This window comes from Xyrauchen texanus, chromosome 28, assembly GCF_025860055.1.
Source record: "Xyrauchen texanus isolate HMW12.3.18 chromosome 28, RBS_HiC_50CHRs, whole genome shotgun sequence".
NCBI lineage: Eukaryota > Metazoa > Chordata > Actinopteri > Cypriniformes > Catostomidae > Xyrauchen > Xyrauchen texanus.
In genome coordinates this window covers 5,889,767-5,916,644 of record NC_068303.1, presented here as the reverse complement: position 1 = coordinate 5,916,644, position 26,878 = coordinate 5,889,767, and the positions used below count along the sequence as shown (strand labels likewise).

The 26,878-nt window shown below is 37.8% G+C and overlaps 2 protein-coding genes across 8 annotated transcripts in view; one reads left to right on the top strand and one right to left on the bottom strand.

The window, feature by feature from the left end:
- LOC127622318 (ATPase family AAA domain-containing protein 2-like) overlaps window positions 1–7,050 on the top strand; it is a 129,058-nt gene extending 122,008 nt beyond the window's left edge. For all 4 annotated transcript variants that reach the window (XM_052096389.1, XM_052096388.1, XM_052096387.1 and 1 more), the window contains exon 28: window positions 3,410–7,050. In XM_052096389.1, coding sequence (XP_051952349.1) covers window positions 3,410–3,451 — 42 coding nt within the window. In that variant the 3' untranslated portion in view covers window positions 3,452–7,050. The remainder of the gene's footprint in view (window positions 1–3,409) is intronic.
- Window positions 7,051–10,277: 3,227 nt separating this feature from the next.
- The window catches only part of LOC127621959 (kelch-like protein 29), a 327,531-nt gene continuing 310,930 nt past the window's right edge, over window positions 10,278–26,878 (bottom strand). For all 4 annotated transcript variants that reach the window (XM_052095795.1, XM_052095797.1, XM_052095796.1 and 1 more), the window contains 3 exons: window positions 18,018–18,211; window positions 10,572–10,716; window positions 10,278–10,463 (listed from right to left, as the gene is read on the bottom strand). In XM_052095795.1, the coding sequence (XP_051951755.1) occupies window positions 10,280–10,463; window positions 10,572–10,716; window positions 18,018–18,211 (523 nt within the window). In that variant the 3' untranslated portion in view covers window positions 10,278–10,279. The remainder of the gene's footprint in view (window positions 10,464–10,571; window positions 10,717–18,017; window positions 18,212–26,878) is intronic.

Genomic DNA, 26,878 nt, shown 5'->3' with positions numbered 1-26,878 from the left:
CAATGCTTCTTGATAATTAGTTTCGAACCAATGCTTTGGAGCACGTACCAAACCTGCAAGGTCACGTCATTTTAGCTAACGAGGCTTCGTTATGTCATACTGTTTCGAAATGTTTCGCAGTTGGATGCTAGGGTGCATTGACCCCACAGTCAGTTCCACAATAACTAAGGTCCATTAAATCAGACTGATTCAAACAAGAGTTGCCGATTTGAATTCAGTTATTTAGAGGGATCGAATTTACTGTCGATCACCTTGAGTTGTTCCCACAGGGAGAAAAAAAAATGAAATATTGTGTTTTGATATTTTGTTATATTTAAAGGGTAACTAAACCCTAAACCAACTTTTTTTAGTTAATGATCTGTAAGCATGGGGCTTTATTAGTACTGGTCATTGATTCAAGTAATTTTTTTGACATTTGTGTATAAAATGTTTTAATTCTACAATATATGGTGTAAAAACGTCTGAGTGCTGCCCTCTTCAGGTTGAACGGTGGCTACTGCAGTTGAATTTTCCTATTGGCTGTTGCGGTACTTCGTGACTTAAGCGGTGACAGCTGACGTAGGCAGGTTCCAGCTCACCACGCCAGATTCATGTACATGTCGTCTTGCGACCGTGTGAGGAATAATAATAACATAGAGTCTGACAGCAGCTGTCAATTAATCTGTCACTACAAGTCTCAGGTGCCCCCCCATATTTTTGTGTATAGTTGATCGTTTAGACGCATGAAACCCAAAGTAGTCTATACTTTGCTCGTCTCTTTGCGGTGTGCTTCGGAGCGCGCGCCACCTTGGGAACGGTATATCTTGCGCTCTTTTTATTATTAAACGCATCCCGCAATTTAGCAACAGTAGCATTTTACAACAATCACCGATCGTGCTGATTCTGACGTTAAGTTTGAGTTTTAGGGAGAAATGTCAGTGCACCGCTGTGAAGGGAAGGAAGTTGTGCTAGACAGAATGCGGCTTATGTATAAATATTATATTTATAATTTTTGGAAGGCGAAATCTAAAATAAAATCAGACTAATAATAACAGATCTAAACCAGGCTATGTTTGAATGTTTAGTTCTGTCACTCATTATGCAGGGCTCCTGTTTTGCTCGCTGTAGCACCGCGTGAGCGAGTTCTCTCTCTCTCTCTCTGACTGCGAATAGCTAAATTGCATCACAGACAAATGGTTTCATATTATTATACATAGAAATGGCTGGCGAGATAAAATAACTTTCTCTTTATAGCAATAAAAAATGTATTTTCTTAATTTCTCCAGTACCGACAGCAGAACCGATAACGTCCGAGCTTACCAAAGCCAGTCCTTCAATAGCCTATACTGCGTTGGTATATTTTTATTACTTATTTATCTGCATTGAGTGACAACCCTCTCAAATATAAGACACACAAACAGAACAAATAAAAGTCTCAGATTCACTGTCTGTAATTGCTAAATTCTTGCTTCCTTATTGTGACATGATAGCAACCCTTCTGCTGTGATAATGCAACTTCAACTACGCTATCAATATCCAAAGTAGCCGAACGTCATGTCAACTATCGCGTTTGTCACGTTTTTTTCTTGAAGTTGGCAGTAACATATCAAAAGTTTTTAATTAAATCTAAAGAAGTTATACAAATTTAACCCTTACTGTTTTCCCCAAGGAACTTAGCTCCTTCCTTGAGGTCTGCTCACTCTGCTGGAAAATGACTCTAGGGGCAGCGTGCGTCGAACACGTGTTCCACAACAACACTAGGCTGCCCACAGATGCGCCTGCCTAATAATCGGCTTGATATGCGTGGATATTGGCCGATGCCGATTATGTAAAAAATGCAACAAATCGGCCGATTAATCGGTCGACCTCTACTTCAGAAGTCATGGATTAAACCACTTATGGATTACTTTTATGCTGCCTTTGTGGGGTTTTTTTATCTTCAAAATGTGTAACCCTGTTAACTTCTATTGGATGGACCTACAGAGCTAAAATATTCTTCTATTAAAAAAAACCATTATGTTTGGGCTCTAATTTATTAGATTTATTTGTAGTTAAGATTATACTGTAAGGCTAGTATAATACTGAATTAAAATATAATAAAAACAATATAAGTTAGTACCTTTAATACACTGACTAATCACTTATAATATTCAGTTTAATCATATTGAAACTTGCGTCACCTTGTGCAGCATTTTCACAAAAATATTTGAAATAGTGAAATATTGTTGCATCTGGTTATAAAAATATAGATACAAAAAATCACTATAGCCATGGTTGGAATGGCATACTAAAAACATTGTCCAAATCTCCAATTTATTGAATTTTAATGTATTTGTGATCATGTTTGTTAGGCCAGTGTAAAACCGAATTAAAAATATCAACAAAAACATGAACATTATTTAATGTTCAGTTCAATAATAAAAAGCATTGAATATGTTGCTAGGCTGTGATTTTTGTCTCTTTGATGCATACTCGCCTTTACCGAGGACAGAAATAATACTGAAAAGTATTGATGTCTGTTTGGGCCATGATTTAAAGACAGCCCAAAAAATGACATAATGAAAAAAAAAAAAAAAAAAAATGTTTTGTTTCAAATTTATTGAGCAATTTGTAATATGTTTGTAGTCATGCTTGTTAGGCTCCTATAATTCTGAATTGCAAACTTTTTGACCATAACTTTTGACTACAATGTTCAGAGCAACGTTTCCCAAAAGCATAAGCCTAAGTAGATTGGTGCCAATGGTCTCTACAATCAACTTAAGCTTGCGATGCTTTTGGGAAACAATGCCCAGTTCAATCATATTATACATTAAATATGTTCTGATTGGCTGTCCCTTTGATGCAGCATTTTTACTTTGACAGTGAACTGAAATAATACTTGATACTGAACACTCGTCACATCTGGTTAGGTAACCATATAAAGATCCCTATGGCTCTGTTTGGCATACTACCCATACTACTCTTAGTGATTCTAATATATCTATGTTTAGCAGACATATTAATTGGTTATTGGGTTTATTTGTCATTTCTTTGTAGTCATGCTTATTAGGCTGGTATACTACAGAATTTTAGGGCTGTTCGCTTTTGCTTTTTGTCCCTTTTTATGTGAAATTGGTCTGTTTTCCACCCTTATCTTACATGATGTTTAAGAAAATGTTTACGTAATTTGTTCCATTGTCAAACTAGACAAATAACCACTAAATATGTATTAACTCCATTCTCATGCTTTGGACCACTCATACAAACAAGAGCAGTGCTTTGAAAGCACCACAATGTGAAGTCAACCTCCAATTGGCTTGATTAACAATGTCTTTTGCATTGAAACTGGATAGGAGAAAGTATTTTAACACTGAAAACATTAAACACTTCACCTTTGAAAACTCATAAATGTTTCTTCTGAAGAACCAATTTTCTGTCTTTTCATTTGCAGGCGATGAAGAGGCAAGTTCAGCATTTCGAAACATTCCTGTGATTAAAAGAGGGCTTTATGGGAGACCTGTAATCTGAGACTTTTTTTGATACTCAAGTGAGAGGCCAGCGTTCTGTGCCAAGTCCCTATTGTGGAGTAGGTCTGGACGTCTCGGTCTAAAATGACAACGGGGAAGAAAAAAAAAGGTGCAGAAAATTGAAACAAAGGCTAACAGAGGCGACCTTGGTGCTATCATCTCAGGTACCTGGACAGAACCAGTCTACAGAACCAAACACAAAAACTGTAGGTTTTGTTTTCTTTTGTTCGTTTTGTAAACTTACATGCCAATTGCTGATGAACGTTCTTGGTGCTATTGGGTGCTGTTGTTTTTTGTCTGCTGCTCCTCATTCTCCTCATTAATAAGCAAACAGAAACACAAACGAACTGTACAAAATAAAAGATTGTGATGTCACAGTACAACCTCAGCCGGCGTCTGATGGAAGCAAACACACTACACATATTCTCACCAGTAGTGGCAAAACTGTACAAGTATGGCATGAAGCTCTAAAGGTCTAGTCAGTTGGTTATTTACTGTGGAAACAAAAGTACAAAACCCATTTTCTATGTCCATCCTCTCCCTGTCACGACCCCTGTGTTGTCACACCTTGTCATCAAGATGATTATTTAAAACTTCTTACCTAAAAAAAAGAAAAAAACGTTTTCTAGGGAGTTTGTGACAAATTATCCTGCAGGATTGTAATTGTTTTCTACTGGATGTTATTGTAAGATTCCAAGGCTTCTGTATTATTAACCTAGATTTCCTAGTCAAAAATGTCCTCCTCTTAATACTATTTGCCCCTATAATCTGTTTTAATAGAAAACAAACTAAAATAAATTGAGAGTTTTTAACTTTTAATTGTATAAAATAGATCTTTAGACGAAATAAATGAAATTTAAGACCCATTGCAAATTTTCACTTTAGGACTAGTTCATAGTTTTTTTTTTGTATATTTGTTTGTTGTGGCATTTTTTTCCTGCTATAACTGGATTTAAAACTAGATATCTGGCGATTGGACTGCCTAGTATGTGCCTTAACCTCTAAAATAGTATCTTACAAGCTGAAGAACATTGCAGACCATCCATTTTTTTAAAAGCCACTCTCCTGCAGCTTTAAAACAATTTATTGAACGCAATCCACGACCGTGTTTGTTGTCTCGCCGTTTTAGATACGTGACGTGTTTGAGTTCAGTCGTTTGCCAGTCTTTTCTCAACGTCACCAACCATGTCACGCACAAACCTCTTCCTGGTTTGTGTGAGTCAGGTACCTTGCCCAACTCCATTGTACATTGTGATTTTCTTCTTCAATATCGCCATGCGTTATTGTAACTTCACATCACAACATTGGAGTGAAAAGAACGAAAACCGTTAAAGGAAACATTGGAATTGCAGACTAGGCAGTGCAGAATTTTTTAACATCTAAAGCATTACTATTTTTTGTTTTTTATGTTTTAGTTCGTCCTTGATAGTGTTTACTTTTTTGCTAACTTGTACAGTCTAATGTTGTGCTAAATCCTTAGTTGTTAGCTAACGCATTAAAGGGTTAGTTCACCCAAAAAATTACAATTCCGTCGTCATATACTCATCCTCATCTCATCTTAGTTTCATCGGTGGAACACAAAAGGTCACTATTCACTTTTATTGTAGGGACAACGGGTGACTGAGGTTATCAGTATAATTAACTCTTTTCTTGTTCAATGGAAGAAAGTAATATGGGGTTGAAATTGCATGAGGGTGGGTAAATTATGACAAAATTGTCACTTTAGGTTGAACAAACCGTTTAATAATATGATTTCAGTCTAATTTTGACAGTGTAAGTAGTACTCAATTCTCCCTCTCAAATGTTCTCTTTTAGTTTTTTTGTAAAGAACGTTGATCCAGTTCAAGAGTTGACCTTGTCTAGGATTCGGTGCTATAAAAAAAGGAGATAAAAAGAAAAAAAAAAGAAACATTTCTTTTCTAAGACATATGCAAGGGGGAAAAAATGAGTTAGCTTTGGACTACTGCAGTACGTTTGAGAGAGACAGAACCACAGCTACCTCAGCAAGTTGTTTTCATGTGAAGAGAGAAAAGTAATGACCTGTTTACTGACAAACAGTATTTGTTGACCTCTGTAAAATCAATTCACCCTTTCAGAAATTCATGCTAAGGTACTGGATCACCTCTCGGACGTGAACGAACGTGTCATGCGGCATTTATCCTAGGGTTTGTTTGAATTTTGAATTTGTATTTCTTTTTTGGGTTGTACTGCTTTTGAGCCGAGAAAAGAAATGGCATTTTGATATTGGTGAAATGTTATATACTGTATATTTCAGTTTTTCTACATTTGCATCCCATGCTTACTTTTTTGATTTGATATTAGTATTTTCGAATACGGGCCATATTCATGTGTTGTTATTTTTCTATTATGTCCTATCTCTTATGTTTTGCTTTCTGCCTTTAGTCCGCTGTTTTGTTTTCAAGTTTCGCAATAGTAGTCACATTTTCTTGCATTTTCCTTCATTCTGTAACAGACAGTTTATTTATTAAATTATTAAACATGGTTTTCAACATTAATATGTTCAACATTTTGTAAAACGTTTTTTAAAAGGAGACTAATTGGAAAAATGTTACACGGCTTATGATATATGTGCCGAGACACAATGTAGCACATTTTTGTAGCAGGTGCTTTGCGACATTTAGAAACAGGGGGTCTAACTGATCTCAGGTCTGCTACATTAATTAACCTATTTATTCCATAAAGAGTGGAAAGGCTTCTTTTTCATTTTAAAGTGTTACTATTTAGGTTGAGAGTGAGGTTTATGTGCGGCTATTGTGTGTTTTATGGTCCCTTTGTCAAAAAATTTATGAAAAAAAAAAGACCTACTGTAATGCTGGCCACTTGTGTTTATCTCACAAATCTGGGGGGTAAAAAGTATTAGTTGGCATTTCTGCTAATTTTCCACTCTGTGTTCACCTAAGTATCCTGCTATCAGTTAAAATGTCAACGGTATTTGATAAGATGTAAAATTGGCCGTAAATTTAAATAAAACCTTTGTGGACACAGCTTGGAAATAAAATGCAGCATTAATGAAAAACATATTTTTAGCAATTTAACAAGTAACACTTAAATCCAGCATTACAATATTATAATGGGGGCATGAAAGATATGTGTAATTACAAGTTAACGTTCCATTAGTTGACCTGAGCTTAAAGATTGCTCTTTTAATGAGCTTAGGATGTTAGTATTTTGCCTAATATAGATGTTATGAAACAAAACCCCGTTTTTCAGTGTAATTACAGGATAAGTTCTGGATCGGAAATGTACATTACATGTACGTTACAAGTCAACACACATTTCTGGAGAGGTTTGCAACGTTAAATTCTTTGTCAATATTTTTAGTTAATTCCATCTAATCAGTCATTTCTACCCCTTTACTTACAAATTTACAAGGTTGAGGGAATCTAATTTTTTTGTATAATACCAGAATTTGTGTCCTTTTTATTTACTACTAATCAAATCAAAACCACATGTCCTTCCTTGCAGTCCTCCTTTTGTGAAAGTCCTCTTGGAAATGATATATTTACTGTTTCTGAAATAAACTGCTGTGATATACTTGAATAAAAGGTGCAAATTGAAGTCTGTCGAGTTTTTTTTTTTCTCATTTCAATCCAAGTACTGTCTTGTTGTTAATGTGTAACAGGGATATAATATAAACTCAGCAAAAAAAGAAACGTCCTCTCATTTTCAACTGCTTTTATTTTCAGCAAACTTAACATGTGTAAATATTTGTATGAACATAAAAAGATTCAACAACTAAGACAAATGAACAAGTTTCACAGACATGTGACTAACAATGGGGGGGTCAAAATCAAAAGTAACAGTCAGTATCTGGTGTGGCCACCAGCTGCATTATGTACTGCAGTGCATCTCCTCCTCATGGACTGCATCAGATTTGCCAGTACTTGCTGTGAGATGTTACCCCACTCTTCCACCAAGGCACTTGCAAGGTCCTGGATATTTCTGGGGGTTATCTTCTGTTAATGCATGATCTTCTTTAAAGCTGCTTTGAAACTATGTGTGTTGTGAAAGGCGCTATACAAATAAAAATGACTTAACTTGAAAGGCCCTAGCCCTCACCCTCCGATCCAACAGGTCTCAGATGTGCTCAATGGGATTGAGATCCGGGCTCTTCGCTGGCCATGGCAGAACACTGATATTCCTGTCTTGCTGTAAATCACGCACAAAACGAGCAGTATCGCTGGTGGCATTGTCATGCTGAAGGGTCATATCAGGATGAGCCTGCAGGAAGGGTACCACATGAGGGAGGAGGATGTCTTCCCTGTAACACTCAGCATTGAGATTGCCTGCAATGACAACAAGCTCAGTTTGATGATGCTGTGACCAAGACAGACCCTCCACCTCTAAATCGATCCCGCTCCAGAGTACAGGCCTCAGTGTAACGCTCATTCCTTGGACGATAAACACGAGTCCGACCATCACCTCTGGTGAGACAAAACCACGACTCGTCAGTCGCACTTTTTGCCAGTCCTGTCTGGTCCAGCGAAGGTGGGTTTGTGCCCATAGGCGACGTTGTTGGCTGTGATGTCTGGTGAGAACCTGCCTTACAACCGGTCTATAAGCCCACAGTCCAGCCTCTCTCAGTCTATTGCAGACAGTCTGAGCACTGATGGAGGGATTGTGCATTCTCAGTGTAACTCGGGCAGTTGTTGTTTCCATCCTGCACTTGTCCCACAGGTGTGATATTCGGATGTACCAATCCTGTGCAGGTGTTATTACACGTGGGTCGCCGCTGCGAGGATGATCAGCTGTCCTTCATGTCTCCCTGTAGCGCTGTCTTAGGTGTCTCACAGTATGGACATCTGGCCTGGCCACATCTGCAGTCCTCATGCCTCCATGCAGCATGCCTAAGGCACATTCACACAGATGAGCAGGGACCCTGTGCATCTTTCTTTTGGTGTTTTTCAGAGTAAGTAGAAAGGTCTCTTTAGTGTCCTAAGTTTTTATAACTGACCTTAATTGCCTACCGTCTGTAAGCTGTTAGTGTCTTAACGACAGTTCCACAGGTGCATGTTCATTAATTGTTTATGGTTCATTGAACAAGCATGGAAAACTTTGTTTAAACCCTTTACAATAAAGATCTGTAAAGTTATTTGGATTTTTACAAAATTATCTTTAAAATACAGTGTCCTGAAAAAGGGACGTTTCTTTATTTTATTTTATTTTTTTTGTTTATTCTGATGCATTTGTAAATTGGAAAACTCAAGTTGGAACTTAAAATAGCATGAAACATACGATTCTGGATGAGCTTAGTGGGGTGAACAACAAACAAAAAGCACATATTCATAACATTTGACCTCAAATCGAGGTGTGCAATTTGTTCACCGCTAGCTTTGCCAAACAGAATTGGAAAGATAACTATTCAAACAGGTTTCCACTAACTCGTGTCATTGGTTGAGCCAATGTTGCGGTGTCTTGATATCAATGTACAAATGGCTTACTTATAATTGTACTGTTAAGCAAGGATAGGAAAATCACATTGAAAAAATTGTCACCTTTGAAGCACCCAACTTTAAGTTTCTTGCTTAGTCCCAGTTTCACTCAAAACCAAACGGTTTATGAAATATTGTGCATCAGTCATGAAACAAAAGAACAAACAAACCTACTTTATATTAGGCAACATTAACTACTATGCAATGTACTTATGTACATACATTTAAAGTATCTGAATGTAATTGTAGTTACACTGTTAACCTTCCCCCTGAGCCTAAACATAACCCTAATCCTAAACCTATCCGTATCTCAACCTCAGTAGCCACAAATGTGAATCTTGTGGGAATATTTCAGAACAACATGTAGTTACACAATAAGTACAGCGTATTGTATGATTTTAATGTTAGTGCATAGTAGTTAAAGACACCTGATATAAAGTGGGACCAAATGAACACCACATTTAGGCTAACATTGCATTATGGTTAACTTACATTATCTACAGTATATGGAAAACAAAAGCCAGAATTTTGTTCTTTAGAATTTTGGATATGTATTATTTCAGCATTAATAACATGAAAATTGTAGGGTACAGATTTACAGACATATCTTTGTCCAATCCATTGAATTTTTCTAAAAACATTTATACACAATTTTCATCAGTTTTTAAAATATACATATCTTCCCTATATTACAATGTTTCTCCTCTGACCTGCTCAATCTATATTCTGCCATGGCTGCAGGCTCGTGGATTTGAATAGAATGTGAGGGATAAGAAGGTGGAATGATTAACAGAGGGAAAAAATGAAACAAAACTCCTTAGGGCATCACAGGTTCTGGCATATTGTGCTTTGGAGTTCAGGAGGGCCTTCATTCGATCCGTCTCTATGTACTGTTGACCCTTGCTGGAGGGCTACATGACTCGCATCGACATCCAGTGAAGCGTACAGTTGCAGTCTGTTTGAGAAAACGGCCATGAAGTCCCTTAATGATGCAACTGAACGAAGTAAAATAATCGTATTTTCTTATCATTTCAAATGACTACCAACTAAAAATGAGAGAAATTCAGAACCCTTCATTTCAAAGAAAAATGTGACGTGGAAGATGGACATCAAATTAAACATGGGGCATTTGGGAGGATAAAAAATAATGCATTTGGCTGACCTAAAATACCGTACCAATGGCACAACACCTGAGGGGGAACTACTATATGGATCCCTTGCTAAATCTTGACAGGTCAAACTGGTGGATCGAACACATTCCTTCCAGGTTGGATGGCTGGAGCTCGAATGGCTGGTTTAGGCCAGTTTGTTACATTAGAGAAGTCCAGAATTGAGCTGTTGTCAGCCACTCTGAATGTACTTCTTGATGACCACACATCCGTGTCTGAAAAGTGGGCATGGTAGATTCTGTAGGAGTGCCCATGTGTTAGTGCAAGGGTCAAAGGTCTCCATGTTGCCTAGCGCCGGTCCCTCACTGCTCACGATCCCCCCTGTTGCATAGATCTTCCCGTCTAGGATTGCCGCGCTAGGGAAGAGAAGGAGACCATTACCTTTAATTTAACGCAAGCCTTTTTGTAATGTGGAACATCGTTTATTGCATTGTGTTGTGCAATCTGTTGTTCATTAGACCAACCTGCAGAACTGCCTGGAGTGATTCATATTGGGGCCGGCTTTGATGTTGCCCTTGTCTGGGTCATAGATAGTGGTGGCTCGGGCGTAGGCTCCTCCCAGAATGAAGATAAAACCATTGAGGCTCACAGCAGGGGCGTACTTGTTATCTAAATAAACCAAAAGTGAGCACGGGAGGAAAGAGAGAATAAGAGACAGAAGTTACCTCTGTGATGTATGGTTCTGGCTACAGATTAATTTCCCCTGGAATAATGGCATTAGTTTGCCTTTCATTTCTCTTGATGGCAGCAGTCTGCTTACACATTCTGCTCATTGCAAGATCTGGTGCTTTTTGGGGCTGTAACTTATTCTTCAAAGCCTTGTGGAACAAAGATGTTCAAAGCAAGGATGTATAAAACTATGTATTCTCAAAATCAACTAGTTGGTGGATTGCCTGAACTTGTCGATCTTAAGACAGCCCTGTATAACCTGTGGGACCCCGCATTGTATCTTGGATTTGTTATACACAACGCATAATTTTAATGAATTTAAACCAATGGAATACTGTTCACAACACTCTAAACTGCCATTTAAGGGTTAAACTTCTGGCGCACCGTCACTTGACAACAACATGATGCCGATTTCCATTAAGTGCTTCTATGGGCGCAGAGCCTTGGGTAAGAAACCTCTTAAAATGTTTTCACTGAAACGTGTTTGGGTGTAAAGAGTAGCTTCTCTAGTTTTTTTTGCTGTGCCGTTTAAAAAATAACACTGATAATCACTATGTCCACATATGTGGATTTTGGGACGTTATTCCCTCAAAAGTAAAACAACCAAAAATTTTGGTTGCAGTATTCTGAATAACTTTCAACTAACACATCTATGGGTCATTGCGCTTTATTTTATATACTTTATTTAATTTTTATACTTATTTTATCATTACAATAAGGTTCTATTCATTAACATTAGTTAATGCATTCCTATATTAACTGTGCATTATCACACTGAGAATCAATGGGTTCATCCAAAAGCTTAATGGTGCTTTCAGAGGCTTTATATGGAGTTTGGATGAAAATAAGGTGCATTTCGAACTGTTCTGAGACCAGTGCAGACAGACAGCACACTGGAGGTTGTCATTCATTAAATGGGGAGCAAGATGACATCCTATAGCTCTCTATTCAGTTAAGTGCATTCACTCTAAATCTAAAAAATCTCAAATTTGACCAAAAGTTCAGTTTCAGGCTGCAGATGATGTTAAGATTGATAGATTGATTCAGAATTTATAATGTATTATTTTATTTAAACATGGTTAGCAGTGATTGTATAATTAATTATGCTAATTTCTGATGTAATGTCTGTAATGTATCAGAAACATGAATTACAAACACTCATGGAAACATAATACACAATTTGATAAAAACAAAATAAAAAAAATTTTTATAGCTTGGTATTTCATCCCAATGTCCACATATGTGGACATACATTTTTAGGATTTTTTTTTTTTAATTATTGTTCTTGTTTATTAGGTGCTACTATTTACAAATCAAAAATGAAAATGGAAAATGTACACAGCAGTCACACAGTCTCAGGAGGATAATGAACCTTTTTTACATATCCAGGTTTAAAACGCAGAAATACATTTTAGCTGGATAAACGTCTATAGCGGTGAATGGTACAACACAGCAAATATTATTTGAAAAACTCCACTATAATTTTCCAAATTTTTTTAATGAGTAAAAAATTGAAAGCTGTGAATTACGGTAGTCAGAACTTAAGATGCCAAATTTCCTATCATTCCCAAAGCAACTGTTTTAGGTAATATAGGTAATATAATATGAAGAATGTTATACATTTACACTAAATAATAATAAAAAAAAGATTAAAGTTCACAAGATTTACGCTGCTAAATAAGGAGGAAAGCATCATCACAAATTGTCTGTGAAAAGTGTCCACCTGAACCCTTATCCAATGCATTTCTTAGGATGATGTTTACATGAGATTCAAGAATACCATGATGGAGTGCAACAGAACAGAAAAAAAATACAGTGGTCTTGTGATGCGTTTTTAAAAGTTGGACTATTTGTAATAGATATGCCATCTTAATGTTTGTGGCAGGACACAAAAAAACTAAACAAAAAAGTACAAGATGCATCGTAGCGGTCAAAGAAATTCGCCTGAACGTGTATGGCTGAAGCAAATAAAAGAGACGCGACTTTATATTGGCGAAAAAGGAGACAACTTTTTCAAGAAGCTTTTACCATGCAAACTAACTCAAACAAAACTAGATAGTCAACTTCAGTAATCAACTTGTTAGTTGTTGGCTGACTAGTGGACCGTCTCGACCTAACACCTAGTGGACAGTCTAGACCTAACACCTAGTGGACCGTCTCGACCTAACACCTAGTGGACCGTCTCGACCTAACATCTAGTGGACCATCTCGACCCAATCCATAGTTCATAAGGCTGCTGTGATATCTAAATTGTTATCAATCAGCCTTAGCTAAGTTCATTCTGTAGATTCCCATAAAATGGCAGGTAACGAATGATGTGGATTGCAAACCGCTGAACTTTATTGTTTCTACATGACGGCTGTTGCATATTATTGTAACAGCTTATTCATTCTCAGAGCTGCAATCTTCCAAAATAGGGCGATCTGAAATGTGATTTGTTTATATTTTCTTCTCCCTGACTGTTATTGCTGCCTTCCATTCAACACAAGTAATCAGGCCTCTCTCATGGCATATTCCATTTTCCCACGTCATCATATCCTTTATCTTTTATGTTATTAAAATGGAGTATGACAAATAATGGTTGTTCTCCAAACAGATATATGGAGCCTGCATCTAATGACTCCATACAGAGGAAATTACCCCTATAATACCCAAAGACCCTTCACAATGTGACAGGTTTTACACACTCTATCCTTCTACACAAGGGTAAATGGCCAAGAAACAGAAATAATCACATCGTTTCATGAGCAGGCAAATGACTGACAGTTCGACGCATGGTCATAAACATGGAAAAGGTCGTCTAGCTGAATACAAGAGAGAGGCTATCAGCCTTTTCTTCTCTGACAGAGAAATTGTCTCCCAAACGATTACAGCTGGGCCAATTTATTACACCTATGAATAATTCACATGGTTGCATTCAAGGTTTTGTTTTTTTTTTCTCTGCCTTTGACTGACACTTCTCACTTGAGAAGCAGAGCACAAAACCGATCTGTAAAACAGACGTTGGATTTAATGGTTGAAAAGTGCGAGATGAGGCTCTCGGTAGCTTCGCTCTACGCCGCTGCCTTGTGCTTCTCATTAAAACCCCTGCCACTCCGTTTGGAGTGACAGTCCAGAAAACGCCCTCTTTTATAGCACTACAACCGGCGTCAGTCACAGCAAGCGGCATCAAATTGATAGTCTACATAACCTGGGGGAGGTGTTTTACTCCGTAACAAGTACACAATTTGCTGTCACTTCCCCTACATCCCAGGCATACGCAGCAGCGTAACTCCCCTGAACACAAAGTCTTTTTTCTTATTTTTTTCCCCCTTTCACGAAAATCATGAACAATGCTTTTGTGTCGTGACTTCATTCAACCTCCTCTCTGAGTGCTCTGTTTGCGTCTCAAACACATGCATCTCACAAATTGGTTTAGTTACCTACGCCTGCACCTTTCATGCACGGCACGATGCGAACATTCTCAGCCCATAAGATGGGCTCCTGAAACGGCACGTTAGGTCCTAATCTCACCCCACGCAAGCAAAAACACTCTCATTTTCAAAGGCAAAGCAGATGCTATCAGCAAAGCTTGCTGTTGTGTTCGGCCCACGTTCTTGCCTGCCACTGCTACACAAGGGGGCTTAAAGACATCATGCCAAACCTAGGCTGCTGCTTTGTTGCAGAGATTCTGCCATCGGCAAGACAACTCAAGGTTTCAAATGGGGGACCTCTCTGCCACCATGGAAACATAAGAGAATTCAGCTTCTTATTTGAGGGCGAAACAAGATGACAACAAGTTCATGCCACCAATTTGCAGAGACGTCTCCCTCAATTTTCCAAACCTGCATTCGAGAGTGGTGAAAAGCAGCAGAGGCCAGAATGAGAGAAAGCTATTAAAAACTCAAGGATGGGGAAATAAAGTTGTTTCAATAGCCAGAAAGGTAAAATGAAAATGAGGTGAGGACACAAGGAACAACCTCTGATCCTCCATAAACAAGTTGAAGCGTTTTTAAGCTAGACCAGTCAAACTCATCTCATACCGCCTTTTCACTCTGACTGACGTCTAAAAGTGCTGCCTGGCCGATTGACATGCTAGATGACCGCTTTAAACGAGTTTGATAAACACTGCCTGCTCTTCAAACTGGTAGTTTTGGATGCCCGGGGAATGTTTGTCGATAAGGCAGCTCTAGGCGGCCTGACACAGCTGCGGATGATTCACTGTCAGACGGCACGTTAACGGAGTCCACCCGTGAGAGCTCGCTGAGTGGCTAGGAGCCAGTTCAGTGATAACTCATCAGACTGTCCAGAGGCTCCCTGAATCACTTTTTAATGTGCCTGTACTCTATAGGTGCACCGCAATCTTGTGTAATTTGTACAAGCAATTGTTTGCAATCAATTCTTCACCGTACACATGGCCCTGTGCACTTCCGTTGACAATTTGTCAGTTCAACCATTGATGAAAGTTGTTCTGTTGGAACAGAGTGTACTGGCTGAATTAGTGTTTGCTCAGTAATGCTGACTACTGAGTGCAGGACTTGAAACAACAGAATCATCGAGAGTCCACAAGGAAACAACCTTCTTAAGTCTTTAGTTGAGGCCATTGCTGATGTGGACACATGACAGTGCGAGGTAGAAAGTTGGCAAAAATGCAATTGTAGGATCAACTCCCTCACCAAGGGTACAATGCACAAAGCTTTTCAAAGCACCAAACTCACTTGTGTTTAACAAATCACTGGTGATGAATTATGCACTAGAACACCTGCCAGGAAATGTCATGAGATTTATTTGGGTGACCCAATATGACATGGGGTTTTGAGTCAAGGAAGCAACATGGACAGAAAAAGTTGTCACCATTGCCCAGCAAAAATAAATAAAATAAAAAGTCTACTATAAGGACCCTTACATTTTTTTGGGACAATATAGAAAACTTTACACCACTATTCTCATTACTTTAACCTCCTGTTGTGTGCAAGATCCATTTCGCTTTTTGATTTGAAACGATTAGCACCTAGTTTTTTCTAGAGTAAATAGGTTTCCTAAAAATGTATGTCCATATATATGGACAGTGGAACCAAGTTGTGAAATTTGAAATTATACCAAGCTACAGAAAATATCATTCTTTTCATCAAATTGTTTATGTTTCCAGAAGTGTTGGTTTTTCATGTTTTGAGACTTTACAGACATTGCAGCTGATATTCTGAAAAGCTGAATAAATTATTCTTATTCAAAGTAATGTCCAGCATCATCCAATCACTGCCAACCATGTTAAAATAAAATGTAGCATTATAAAATTCTGCCATACCTCCATTGTGCTGGTCTTCAGCTGCACAATTGTACGGGGTCTTAATTGCTGTGTTGTGTGCTTAATAATGTCCCACACATTCTCAATTGGATATGGTCAGGACTGCAGACAGGCCAATCTAGCACTCTGCTTATTCGGCCAGTATGTAGTTTGAAGTTGTCCTGCTGAAAAATCCAGGACGTCCATGGAAAAGACGGTGCTGGATGGCAGTATATGCTGCTCCAAAATGTTTACATATCTGTCTGCATTAATGGTGCCCTCACAGATGTGTGAGTTACCCATGCCATGGGCACTGCCATACCCCTGTCCCATACAGACACTGGCATTTGGACCTAATGCTAATAACGGCTTGGGTGGCCCTTTTCCTCTTTGGCCTGGATAACATGACGTAAAAAATGTTTGGAAATGTGAAAAGTTCCATTGTTCTACTTTCCATCTAAGATGAGACCGAGCCTAGAGAAGTCAGCAGCTTCTGGACAGTGTTGATGTATGGCTTCTGCTTTGCATAGTAAAATTTTAACTTGCATCTGTGGATGCAGCAGCAAATGTGTTGACTAACAAAGGTTTACTAAAGTAATACCAAGCCCATGTTCATGATATCCATTACAGATGAATGCAGTTTATTAAGACGGTGACATTTGAGGGATCAGAGACACATTCAGAAGTGGTTTTCGTCTTGCCCTTTACACACAGAGATTTGACCAGATTCCTTGAATCTTATAACAATATTGTGCACTACAGAGGATAAAATGCCAAAAATCCTTCCAATTTGTCTTTGGGGAACATTGCTTTGGGGATTATTTGCCTCCTTTGCAATTTGACGAGTTAAAATAACAAGGCAATGTGAAACGGGAGATGTTAAACAGGTGAGGCAATTGTGTCATAGTAATCTATACTGTATATGGAGCCTCCAAAAACAGCCTAATCCTTCAAGAGCAAGGATCATGCGAGACTTATCAATTTACCAACAGATGCATCTGTCGGTAAATTGTCAAATTGTTATTAGTCATAAATTGCCCCGTTTGAACTTTTTTGGAGCATGTTGCAATTATCTGATTTGAAATTACATTTAAAAAAAAAAGCAGTGTAATTCTGAAATTGTTTTCAATATGGCAAAGGGTGAATATAATACAAAAAATCACTCCTTTTTATTTTTATTATCATTTTTCATACAGTCGCAACTTTTTTGGAATTGGGGTTGTACTGATTACCATTGTCCCATGTCGCCAAACAAGTTGAGTGGTCCAAAGGATGCTCCCTTGCACCCTATTTAGTGAATGATGTAACCTCAAGTGTGCTGTCTGTCTGCACTGGTGTCAGAACAGTAGGAAATGCACATTATTTTCATCCTAACTCCATATAAAGCCTCTGAAAGCAAACATTTTCAGCTTTTGGATGAACCTATTAATTCTCAATGTTAAAACGCAAAGTAAATATATAGGAATGCATGAACTATGTAAAATATACATCAAAATTACATCCCGTAAAGCCTGAAACATGTTCACCGTATTTTCTACGGTAAATTTCTGGCAACCCCAGCTGTCGTTTTTTTACCGTAAATTTTACAGAATTAGTTTTTACTTTAACTCCCTTCCTGATTCCATGTACTGCATGCACTTAATGTAATTAAGTTAATTTACAGTAGGAAATAAAAGGTCTTTAATGATGCCATAGCACAGCAATCACCAAGCTAATGAAAGCCCTGCAGCAGTTAAAACCAAAACTGCAAGTAAAGATGGTGAGTGCAGTTTGCTTCATCAGTCCTGCTGTTCTTCTACAACTATTGTACCCTCGAGCAAAGGAAATTACACTATCTTGGTCCTGACCATAAATATGAAATCACTAAATGGCTGCTTGGTGACAAATAATTTGTCTTTGTGAAGATTGGGATGCACAAATAAGTAATTGTCACTTATCCATTTCTCTGTCAATAATCTACTGTTATCCCACCACTTACCAATCATGGGGGACTCTATAAAGCTCCAGGTGTTGGTTTGTGGGACGTAAGACTGTAGCACACCAGCTGAGCGACCTGCTTCGTTCACCCCACCGAACACGTAGATCTTCCCTCCACACACGGTAGCTGCTGCCGAGTGTACTGGCTTGGGCAGAGGAGACACAGTCTCCCACTGATTTGTGATGGTGTCGTACCTGAGGAAAATCAAGGAGAGAATTTTTTTCCTTTTGTTGTAACTGCTATTACCAACAGAATATTATTGGGTTTTTATTAAAAGCTGGTTTTGTTGATTAAATTAACAGCCATGTAAAATGGCAACACCATGATATCTTCCAAGCCAGTGGTTCTGAACTGGTGGGTTCAGACCCACAAATGGGTGACAGGTCTGTTTGGATAGGGTCATGGGCAGCAGGGTAAACCAATGCTAAATATATAGAATGACATGCAACTAACCATATAACTGTGCATTTAGGATAGCAAAGTATTGAATTGGGGACTTTTAAAAGGGCGGAGAAAACACATCCCATATCCTTATTAACATCAAAAGCTGTGGAATGTGCATTCAATCAAACTTTACAGTATTTTGTTGCACATTCGTCTATCACTTGTTAGACTTGGCATAGGTCAAGTTGCATGACATGCCCTCATCCTCAAAAATCAGAATTACCACAGTCATGTAAAAGCTGGAAATATCAGGTAATTTTACAATTGTGTTTTACAAGCCTGGAAAAATCATGAAAACTAAAAGTTATTTCTGTTGTGAATATTTACAAAAGAAAATAAGAAGTATTGCCAACTGCATATTTATTGGTTAAGTGCGGGAACTCTGGAAAACCATACACAACAATAGGTAAAATAAAATATATCCCACACTACACTGATGTCCCATGTACAGTCTAAATCTGCCCTCTGTTGATGAGTCACGCATGTTCCATGTACAACCCAACAGAGACCTTCACCATCTGGAAATGCCATCCTAGTGCATTGTTTCTCAGTTCACATTCTGCTTTGTGAGGCCAGTGGCCAATCATCAGAGGCCTGAATAGAGAGCCATCCAGCTGGAGAGCTCATCCTCACAAGCATTGTTCTCTGGATCTGTAATCAGGCCTCCGTTGAGGCCGTCGAGAAGCACTCCTAATTGCTCTCAATGACAACCAGCACACGTTACAGGTCGGCAGCTTGCTAACGCCTACGTCTGTCTGTGTTCATCTATCTCCTGTTGGCGTGATTTTCACCGTAAAGGTCACCATGAATGGCTGAGTCAGCTTCAAGAAATATCATCCTCTAGAACAGTTGTCTAGTTGGAAAAATTAAGTCCAGGATTTGGGTTGAAACACACTCCTTTGTGCTTCATCAGAAAGGGTCTGAGTGCTTTATTTGTTTAGTCTAGGGATTACTTAATGAATGAAACATATGATGACACAAAGCACAATTATTAACGGAATGCAACTGATTACTAACCGCAAACACATGTTTTTTGTATGATAAATGCATGAATGGGTTTTCCAATATACACTTGAAATCAGAAGTTTACAAACACCTTAGCCAAATATATGGAAACTTTTTCAGGGGCCTGGGTAGGTCAAAGAGTATTGACGCTGTCTACCACACCTGGAGTTGCAAGTTCGAATCCAGGACGTGCTGAGAGACTCCAGCCAGGTCTCCTAAACAACCAAATTGGCCCGGTTGCTAGGGAGGGTAGAGTCACATGGGATAACTCCTCGTGGTCACTATAATGTGTGGTTCTCACTCTCGGTGGGGTGTGTGGTGAGTTGTGCATGGATGCCGCGGAGAACAGCGTGAAGGCTCCCCACGCACTATGTCTCCGCGGTAACGCACTCAGTTCACATGATAATATGCGTGGATTTACTGTCTCATAAGTGGAGGCAACTGAGATTCGCTCCCCGAATTTTGGCCCATTCCTCCAAACAGAACTGGTGTAACTGAGACAGGTTTTTAGGCCTCCTTGCTCGCACATGGTTTTTCAGTTCTTCACACAAATGTTCTATCGGATTGAGGTCAGGGCTTTGTGATGGTCACTCCAATACTTTCACTTTATTTTCCTTAAGCCATTTTACCACATCTTTGAAGGTATGCTTGGGGTCATTGTCCATTTGAAAGACCCATTTGCAACCAAGCTTTAAATTCATGGCTGATGTTTTGAGATGTTGCTTCAATATATCCACATAATTTTCCTTCCTCGTGATGCCATCTATTTTGTGAAGTGCACCAGTCCCTCCTGAAGCAAAGCACCCCCACAACATGATGCTGCCACCCCAATGCTTCACAGTTGGGATGGTGTTCTTCAACTTGCAAGCCTCACCCTTTTTCCTCCAAACATAACGATGGTCATTATGGCCAAACAGCTCAATTTTTGTTTCATTAGACCAGAGGACATTTCTCCAAAAGTAAGATCTTTGTCCCCATGTGCACTTGCAAACTGCAGTTTTAGAGCAGTGACTTCTTCCATGCTTAGCAGCCTTTCAGACTTTGTCGATATAGGACTTGCTTTACTGTGGATCTACAGTACTGTGCAAAAGTATTAGTCACATAAGATGTTTCACAAAAATATTTGTCTTTTATATCTTCAGCTTTATTGTTTCAATAGGAAATATAATCTGTAGATTTCCAAACAATGCTTTTGCAAAAAGAATAGAAGAACATGGAGCACTGCAACATATTGCATGGCTCCCACAGATCCCCCCACTGAACATTGAGTTAGTCTGAGATTACTTGAAGAGACAGAAGCAATTTATACAGCATAGATAGATAGAAGAACAGTTGCAAATTCTCCAAGAATATGATACACAATGTTTGAAGGCTCCAGTTTCACTCTCTGTTCAAGCTGACAAGCCAGACAACCAATGGAATAGAAGTAAAACATGTTTTTATTATATTATATATTATATTTTTCAATGTTTATTTTGAGCTATTTAAAAAGACAGTAGACTTGCATGAAAACTAACTCTTATGTTGGGATAAATGACAGCTAATTTTAATAAAGTAAAAGTGACAGTAATGTCTATATTGTTAATTATTTTAAAATATGAGTATTTGCTAAATATAAGCAACTTGTGTTTGGTTAAAATTATGTATATTATTTTATCGAAAACCCCCCATTGAAATCCATGTATCAAATATGATACAACAGGCTTTTAAGGAACATCTCTCAATCACATTCCATTCCATTCATGCCTAAAACAACAACAAACAAAAGAAATCACAGAACTTTAAAAATTCTGACATATACTTTCCCTTTTTTGAACATCAATATAGTTAATATAGTTATAGTAATTGGGTTACATATTTTCACAGGTTTGTTTGTTAAATTGTGTCTCAACTCCTCTAGCGCAACACGTTACTTACTGTAGGTCTCTGAGCCCGATTTCATAAGGTGGGCACATTACTGTAGTATAGCATTTTTTGCTAATACCATACATAATGAAATGGCTTGTGACTGATATTTATCTCCTATCCATTCAGTGTCCCCCAAAATGCCCTCCTTCGGATCTGGAGCCAGGTTAATTGCATACACTTCTGAAAGAAATTCTAATATATGTTGCCAGAACATATATTTGGAGTGTAGAGATGGGAGAAACTTGCAGAAGGACAAAAATCACTGCAATACTCCACCAATCTGGGCTTTATGGCAGAGTGGCCAGACGGAAGCCTCTCCTCAGTGCAAGACACATAAAGAAAGCACTAAAGGTCTCTCAGAATGTGAGAAACAAGATTCTCTGGTCTAATGAAATGAAGATTGAACTGTTTGGCCTCAATTCCAAATTTCATGTCTGGAGGAAACCAGGCACCACTCATCACCTGTGCATTACCATCCCAACGGTGAAGCATGGTGGCGGTAGCATCATGCTGTGGGGGTGTTTTTTCAGTGGCAGGGACTGGGGGCTGGTCAGGGATGAAGGCAAGCTGAAGGCAGCAAAATACAGAGATATCCTTAATGAAGACCTGGTCCAGAGCACTCAGGACCTCAGACTGGGCCAAAGGTTCACCTTCCAACAGGACAATGACCCTAAACACACAGCCAAGACAACGCAAGAGTGGCTTAGGGACAACTCTGTGAATGTTCTTGAGTGGTCCAGCCAGAGCCCAGACTTGAACCCAACCAAACATCTCTGGAGAGACCTGAAAATGGCTGCCCACTGACAGTCCCCATCCAACCTGACAGAACCTGAGAGGATCTGCAGAGAGGAATGGCAGAAAATCCCAAATCCAGGTGTGCAAAGCTTGTTGCATCATACCCAAAAAGACTTCAACTAAGTACTGAGTTAAGGGTCTGAATACTTGTGTCTATATTTTTCAGTTTTTTCTTTTTAATACATTTGTAAAGTTATTAAAAATCTGGTTTTTGCTTTTTCATTATGGGGTAATCTATGGAGTGTAGATTGATGTGAAAAAAAAAGGCAGCAACATAACAAAATGTGATATTTTTTTTTTTATGAATGCACTGTAGATAGAGCTGGAGTGGACAAGGTATAAATCACAATGATATCACTTCAGTATCCCGGAGTCGATGTTATCTGGTCGAATGCACCGTGGAGCTGATCTGTTCTCGATGATGATGATGATGATAGCATCAGTATAATGCTGTAATTATTAGAGCTACTGTATTGTGACCCACATTCAACCCACTCTCACCCCAACCCAATCCTCACTCAATTTAATCACATGAGAGCTAAGGGGGAAGTTGCTGATTGGCTGTTTTGATAACCTGTGGGCCCCAGGGAGACGATGAGTTCAAATGGAGCAATAGAGGGAGTTCTTTGTTTAGCCGTACTTAAGGCTAATCGATATATTGAGTATTCACAATATACTGGGCAATTCAAAATTAAGTACCAAATATTTTGATGATTTTTACTTTAAATAATACTAACAAAGTGTACTTTAAATATTACTACTCTTCAGAATGAGTTATTACACTAATTCACAATTCTTCTTTGTATTGTAACCCACAAGATGAGAGTTTTAAAGAGATAGTTCATTCAAAAATTAAAAGTTTTCATAATTGAACCACCCTCATGTTGTTCCAAACCCTGTATGACTTTCTTTTGTGAAACTCGAAAGGAGATTTTTTTTCATTGCATTTTGTCCATACAATGAGAGCGAATGGTGACTGAGGCAGTCAGTCTATAATATATTGTCGAACATCCCCTCTTGCATTCCACAGAAAAAATATATAGGCATATGGGTATGAAAAGATACAAGGGTGAGTAAATTATGACAATTTATATTTTTCGTGTGGACTATCCCTTTAAGACAAACATGTGTTTTAAAAATTGCATGTCTCCTCAGTAGCAAAAATTGCATTATTGGGGCCAGGGTAGCTCAGTGGTAAAGACGATGTTCTAGTTCACTAGTTCAAATCCCAGGGTGTGCTGAGTGACTCCAGCCAGGTCCTCCTCGTGGTCGCTATAATGTGGTTCATTCCCGGTGGGGCACGTGGTGAGTTGAGCTTGGATGCCGCGATGGATGGTGTGAAGCCTCCACACGCGCTATGTCTCCGTGGAAATGTGATTAAATGCGTGGTTGACGGTCTCAGACGCGGAGGCAGCTGGGATTCGTCCTCTGCCACCCAGATCGAGGCGAATCACTATGTGTTTTCATTACAAATTGTCCATTTACATTTTGATTAAAAACTGATTTACAAACATGTTCACTGAAATTCCCAGCATGGCGTTTTTCAAACATTAAAACGTCATTGATCAATAACGTGTTCTGAGATAATAAAAATTAGAAATATTAAAAAAATCTGGTTTAAAACACATTAATCTTTAAGTCCATGTTGGTTTCACAAATTTTTGAAAAACATTTATTACATTTTCCACAACAAAAAAAGAAAAAGATTAGTGTAAATTGACTTGTAAAATGGCATGTGGTGTAACCAAGTCAAAAATGTAAACGTCATTGCACTTTAAATACATGACAGTCTACGCAACTTAAAAAATAAACATTTATTGTTTAAAATATCTTTTCCCAAATATTATGAACTTTAGAGTCAATGATATCAAGAAGTTTTCTTAGGGTTACTCCATATGACCTTTGAACACAATCATAAAAAAATATCAAAATATTGATATATATTATATCATATATATATATATATATATATATATTTTTTTTTTTTTTTTACTTTACAGTCTTGAGGGTCTAAAGGGGTCCTCTCTGTTTTATTTTTGTTTATTTATATTGTACAAGACAACAAAATTGATGACTTTGATTTGGTGGACAAAGGTTTTTCAAATATGAATCATATTTTAAAATAAAACTTTTACTGCTTATTTTTTTTTAAATAATAATAAACGATTCGGCACTAATGCCAACATTCCTTTAATAGAAAATATAGATGTAGTTAAATATGTCTGTTTATTTATATAAATGAAAATGATTACATATAATAATAATTCTTGTTTTCATTTAGAGAAAAACTCAAGAAACACGCACTGAATATTTTGAACCTTATTTTTACTGTATTTTACATGTAAATCAAAATAATAATTTTGAATAAACTAATCGGAAGAAAAAGTCACCCTTTAATCCATTTCAGGGCAAATTCGAATATAGGCAAAATGTAAAAAAAAAAATTTGGTTTTTTTTTGTGCTGTATCGCTCAGCCCTAGACGTAGTGATGCACGTCCAAAGGCCAAAGCAAGCTCAGTGACAGCTTCCAGCGTGACGAGGGCTGTTAGAAAACTGAATTGAAAATCTCCTGCTCTGCTGATAAAGCTGATGCTCATTTAAATTGTGGCTAAAGTGAGACAGCACATTTGAGTTCCTATCTGACCTTATCATTGCTTCCTCCGTCCTTGAAAAAGTGGCTTATCTCTGCTAACTCTCAACAGCCTTTTCAAGATTGAGGTCACAAAGTCAAGTTCATCCCACTTACCATGCCAGCGGCACAAGTTATTCGCCCACAGTGATGGCTGGAATCAGTGTGTTCAGGGTGTCTGTTAGTATGTGTTTATAGTGTTCTTGGGAAGTCATCATTTGCGGGAGTTCTACAGCATAAACTGCATCATGGTCAAAAGCTCTCATTCCTATGTACACCTGCAATCGTACTTTAATTCAATTATATAACCTGAATTTTAGAATGAAAAAAGAAGGGTTGTGGATGAAATACCCTTGCTGTACCATGACCTCAAGGAGCAACGGTCAACTCTTTTAAGAAAGATAATTGGCTGGCTATATTTTTGCTCCTAAGAGAATGACTATGATGAAAAGATGTGAGATGTCATCCTGTAGCGTCCCTGCACAATTAACCTCTGGCCCCAGTGACAGGTACAGCATTTTTAAAAATGCAAGAAATGCTGTCGGAGAATTCTGATGCAATCCAGAGTTTCCCCTCTGGTATACAAGATTTTCTCACCAGAAACAATAAAAAGGGTCTGGTTTGTTTAGACAACATTGGCAATAATCATGCTGGTATGCTGACATCACTGTAGTGAAATGCATTCAGATTATCACTGCAGGTTTTGTTCTCTAATGCTTCACACATTTCCTGCACTGATTACTTTGCAATAAAAAATGCATAAGCTTAATTGCAATGGCTTGTACGTCTACAGCACATCCAACAAGTACATCTTATTTAGTTGGTCAGTTTGATTTATTTTCATGAGTGATTTAACAGTGATTTAACAATTTAGCGGCCTTTTCGGTCAAAAACACTCATATATTAAAATGATTCAGCATAAGAGCATTAAGACAATATTTTAACAGTCTCTTACATATTCTTCTTTGTGGCAAAAAAGACATTAAAGTTGAGAAGTTTGACGTGAATCAGTTCAAACAGTCCGGTTAAAGGAATCGATTCAGAATTCAAAACACGTATACATTTTTATGTATTAAAATGCTGTACTAATATTACACTCATTTAACACTTTATTAGGAACACCTGTACACCTACTTATTCATGTGATTATTTAATCAGCCAGTCGTGTTGCAGCAGTGCATTGCATAAAATCATGCAGATAAAGGTCAGGAGCTTCAGTTAATGTTCACATCAGCCATCAGAATGGGGAAAATTGTAATCTCATTGATTTTGACTGTGGCATGATTGTTGGTGCCAGACGGGCTGCTTTGAGTATTTCTGGAACTGCTGATATCCTGGGAATTTCAACTGAGAATGGCCAGACTGGTTCAAACTGACAGAAAGGCTACGTTAACTCAGATAACTGCTCTGTACAATTGTGGTGAGCAGAATATCATCTCCTTGAGGCGTTTGGGATACAACAGCAGAAGACCATGTTGGGAACTTTATTAGAACCATAATGTTCCTAATAAAGTTCTCAGTGAGTGTAAATATGTTTGTAATGATTCCTGTTAAAATACTATGTTTTGTTATTCATTAAATTGAGTGATATATTAAATTATTAAATATTATTTAACTAGATTTATTTTAAATATTGAATATTTTTAAATATCTTTAAACTTCTGTGCCAAAATGTCTGTTTGATTAAACTTATAGTTCCTTTCATTGTAAAAAATAAATAAAAAATAGAACCCTTTTAAGCAACTTCAGAGCAAATTATTGCATTATAGCTTAAATATCAAGATACACATGGAATATTGCCAAAAGGCTACACAGAAGAATAAAAATAAAAATACAAAAAATGAAATAAAAAGCCACGACATTGTGCTGCTTGTTGTAAAAACCACAGAGATATAAATTCCAGATGAAATATAATCATCTTTCACAGGTGAGAATGTGAAGTTTAAGCAATCAGGCTGCTGGCTTCTCTGATAATATTATTTATAAGAGCTTTAACCGTTTAATTTCTGTTTGAAGTCATTTTTATTATCTACAATATTTAGAATTATCTAACGTTAATGATCTACCAAATATTGTGAAA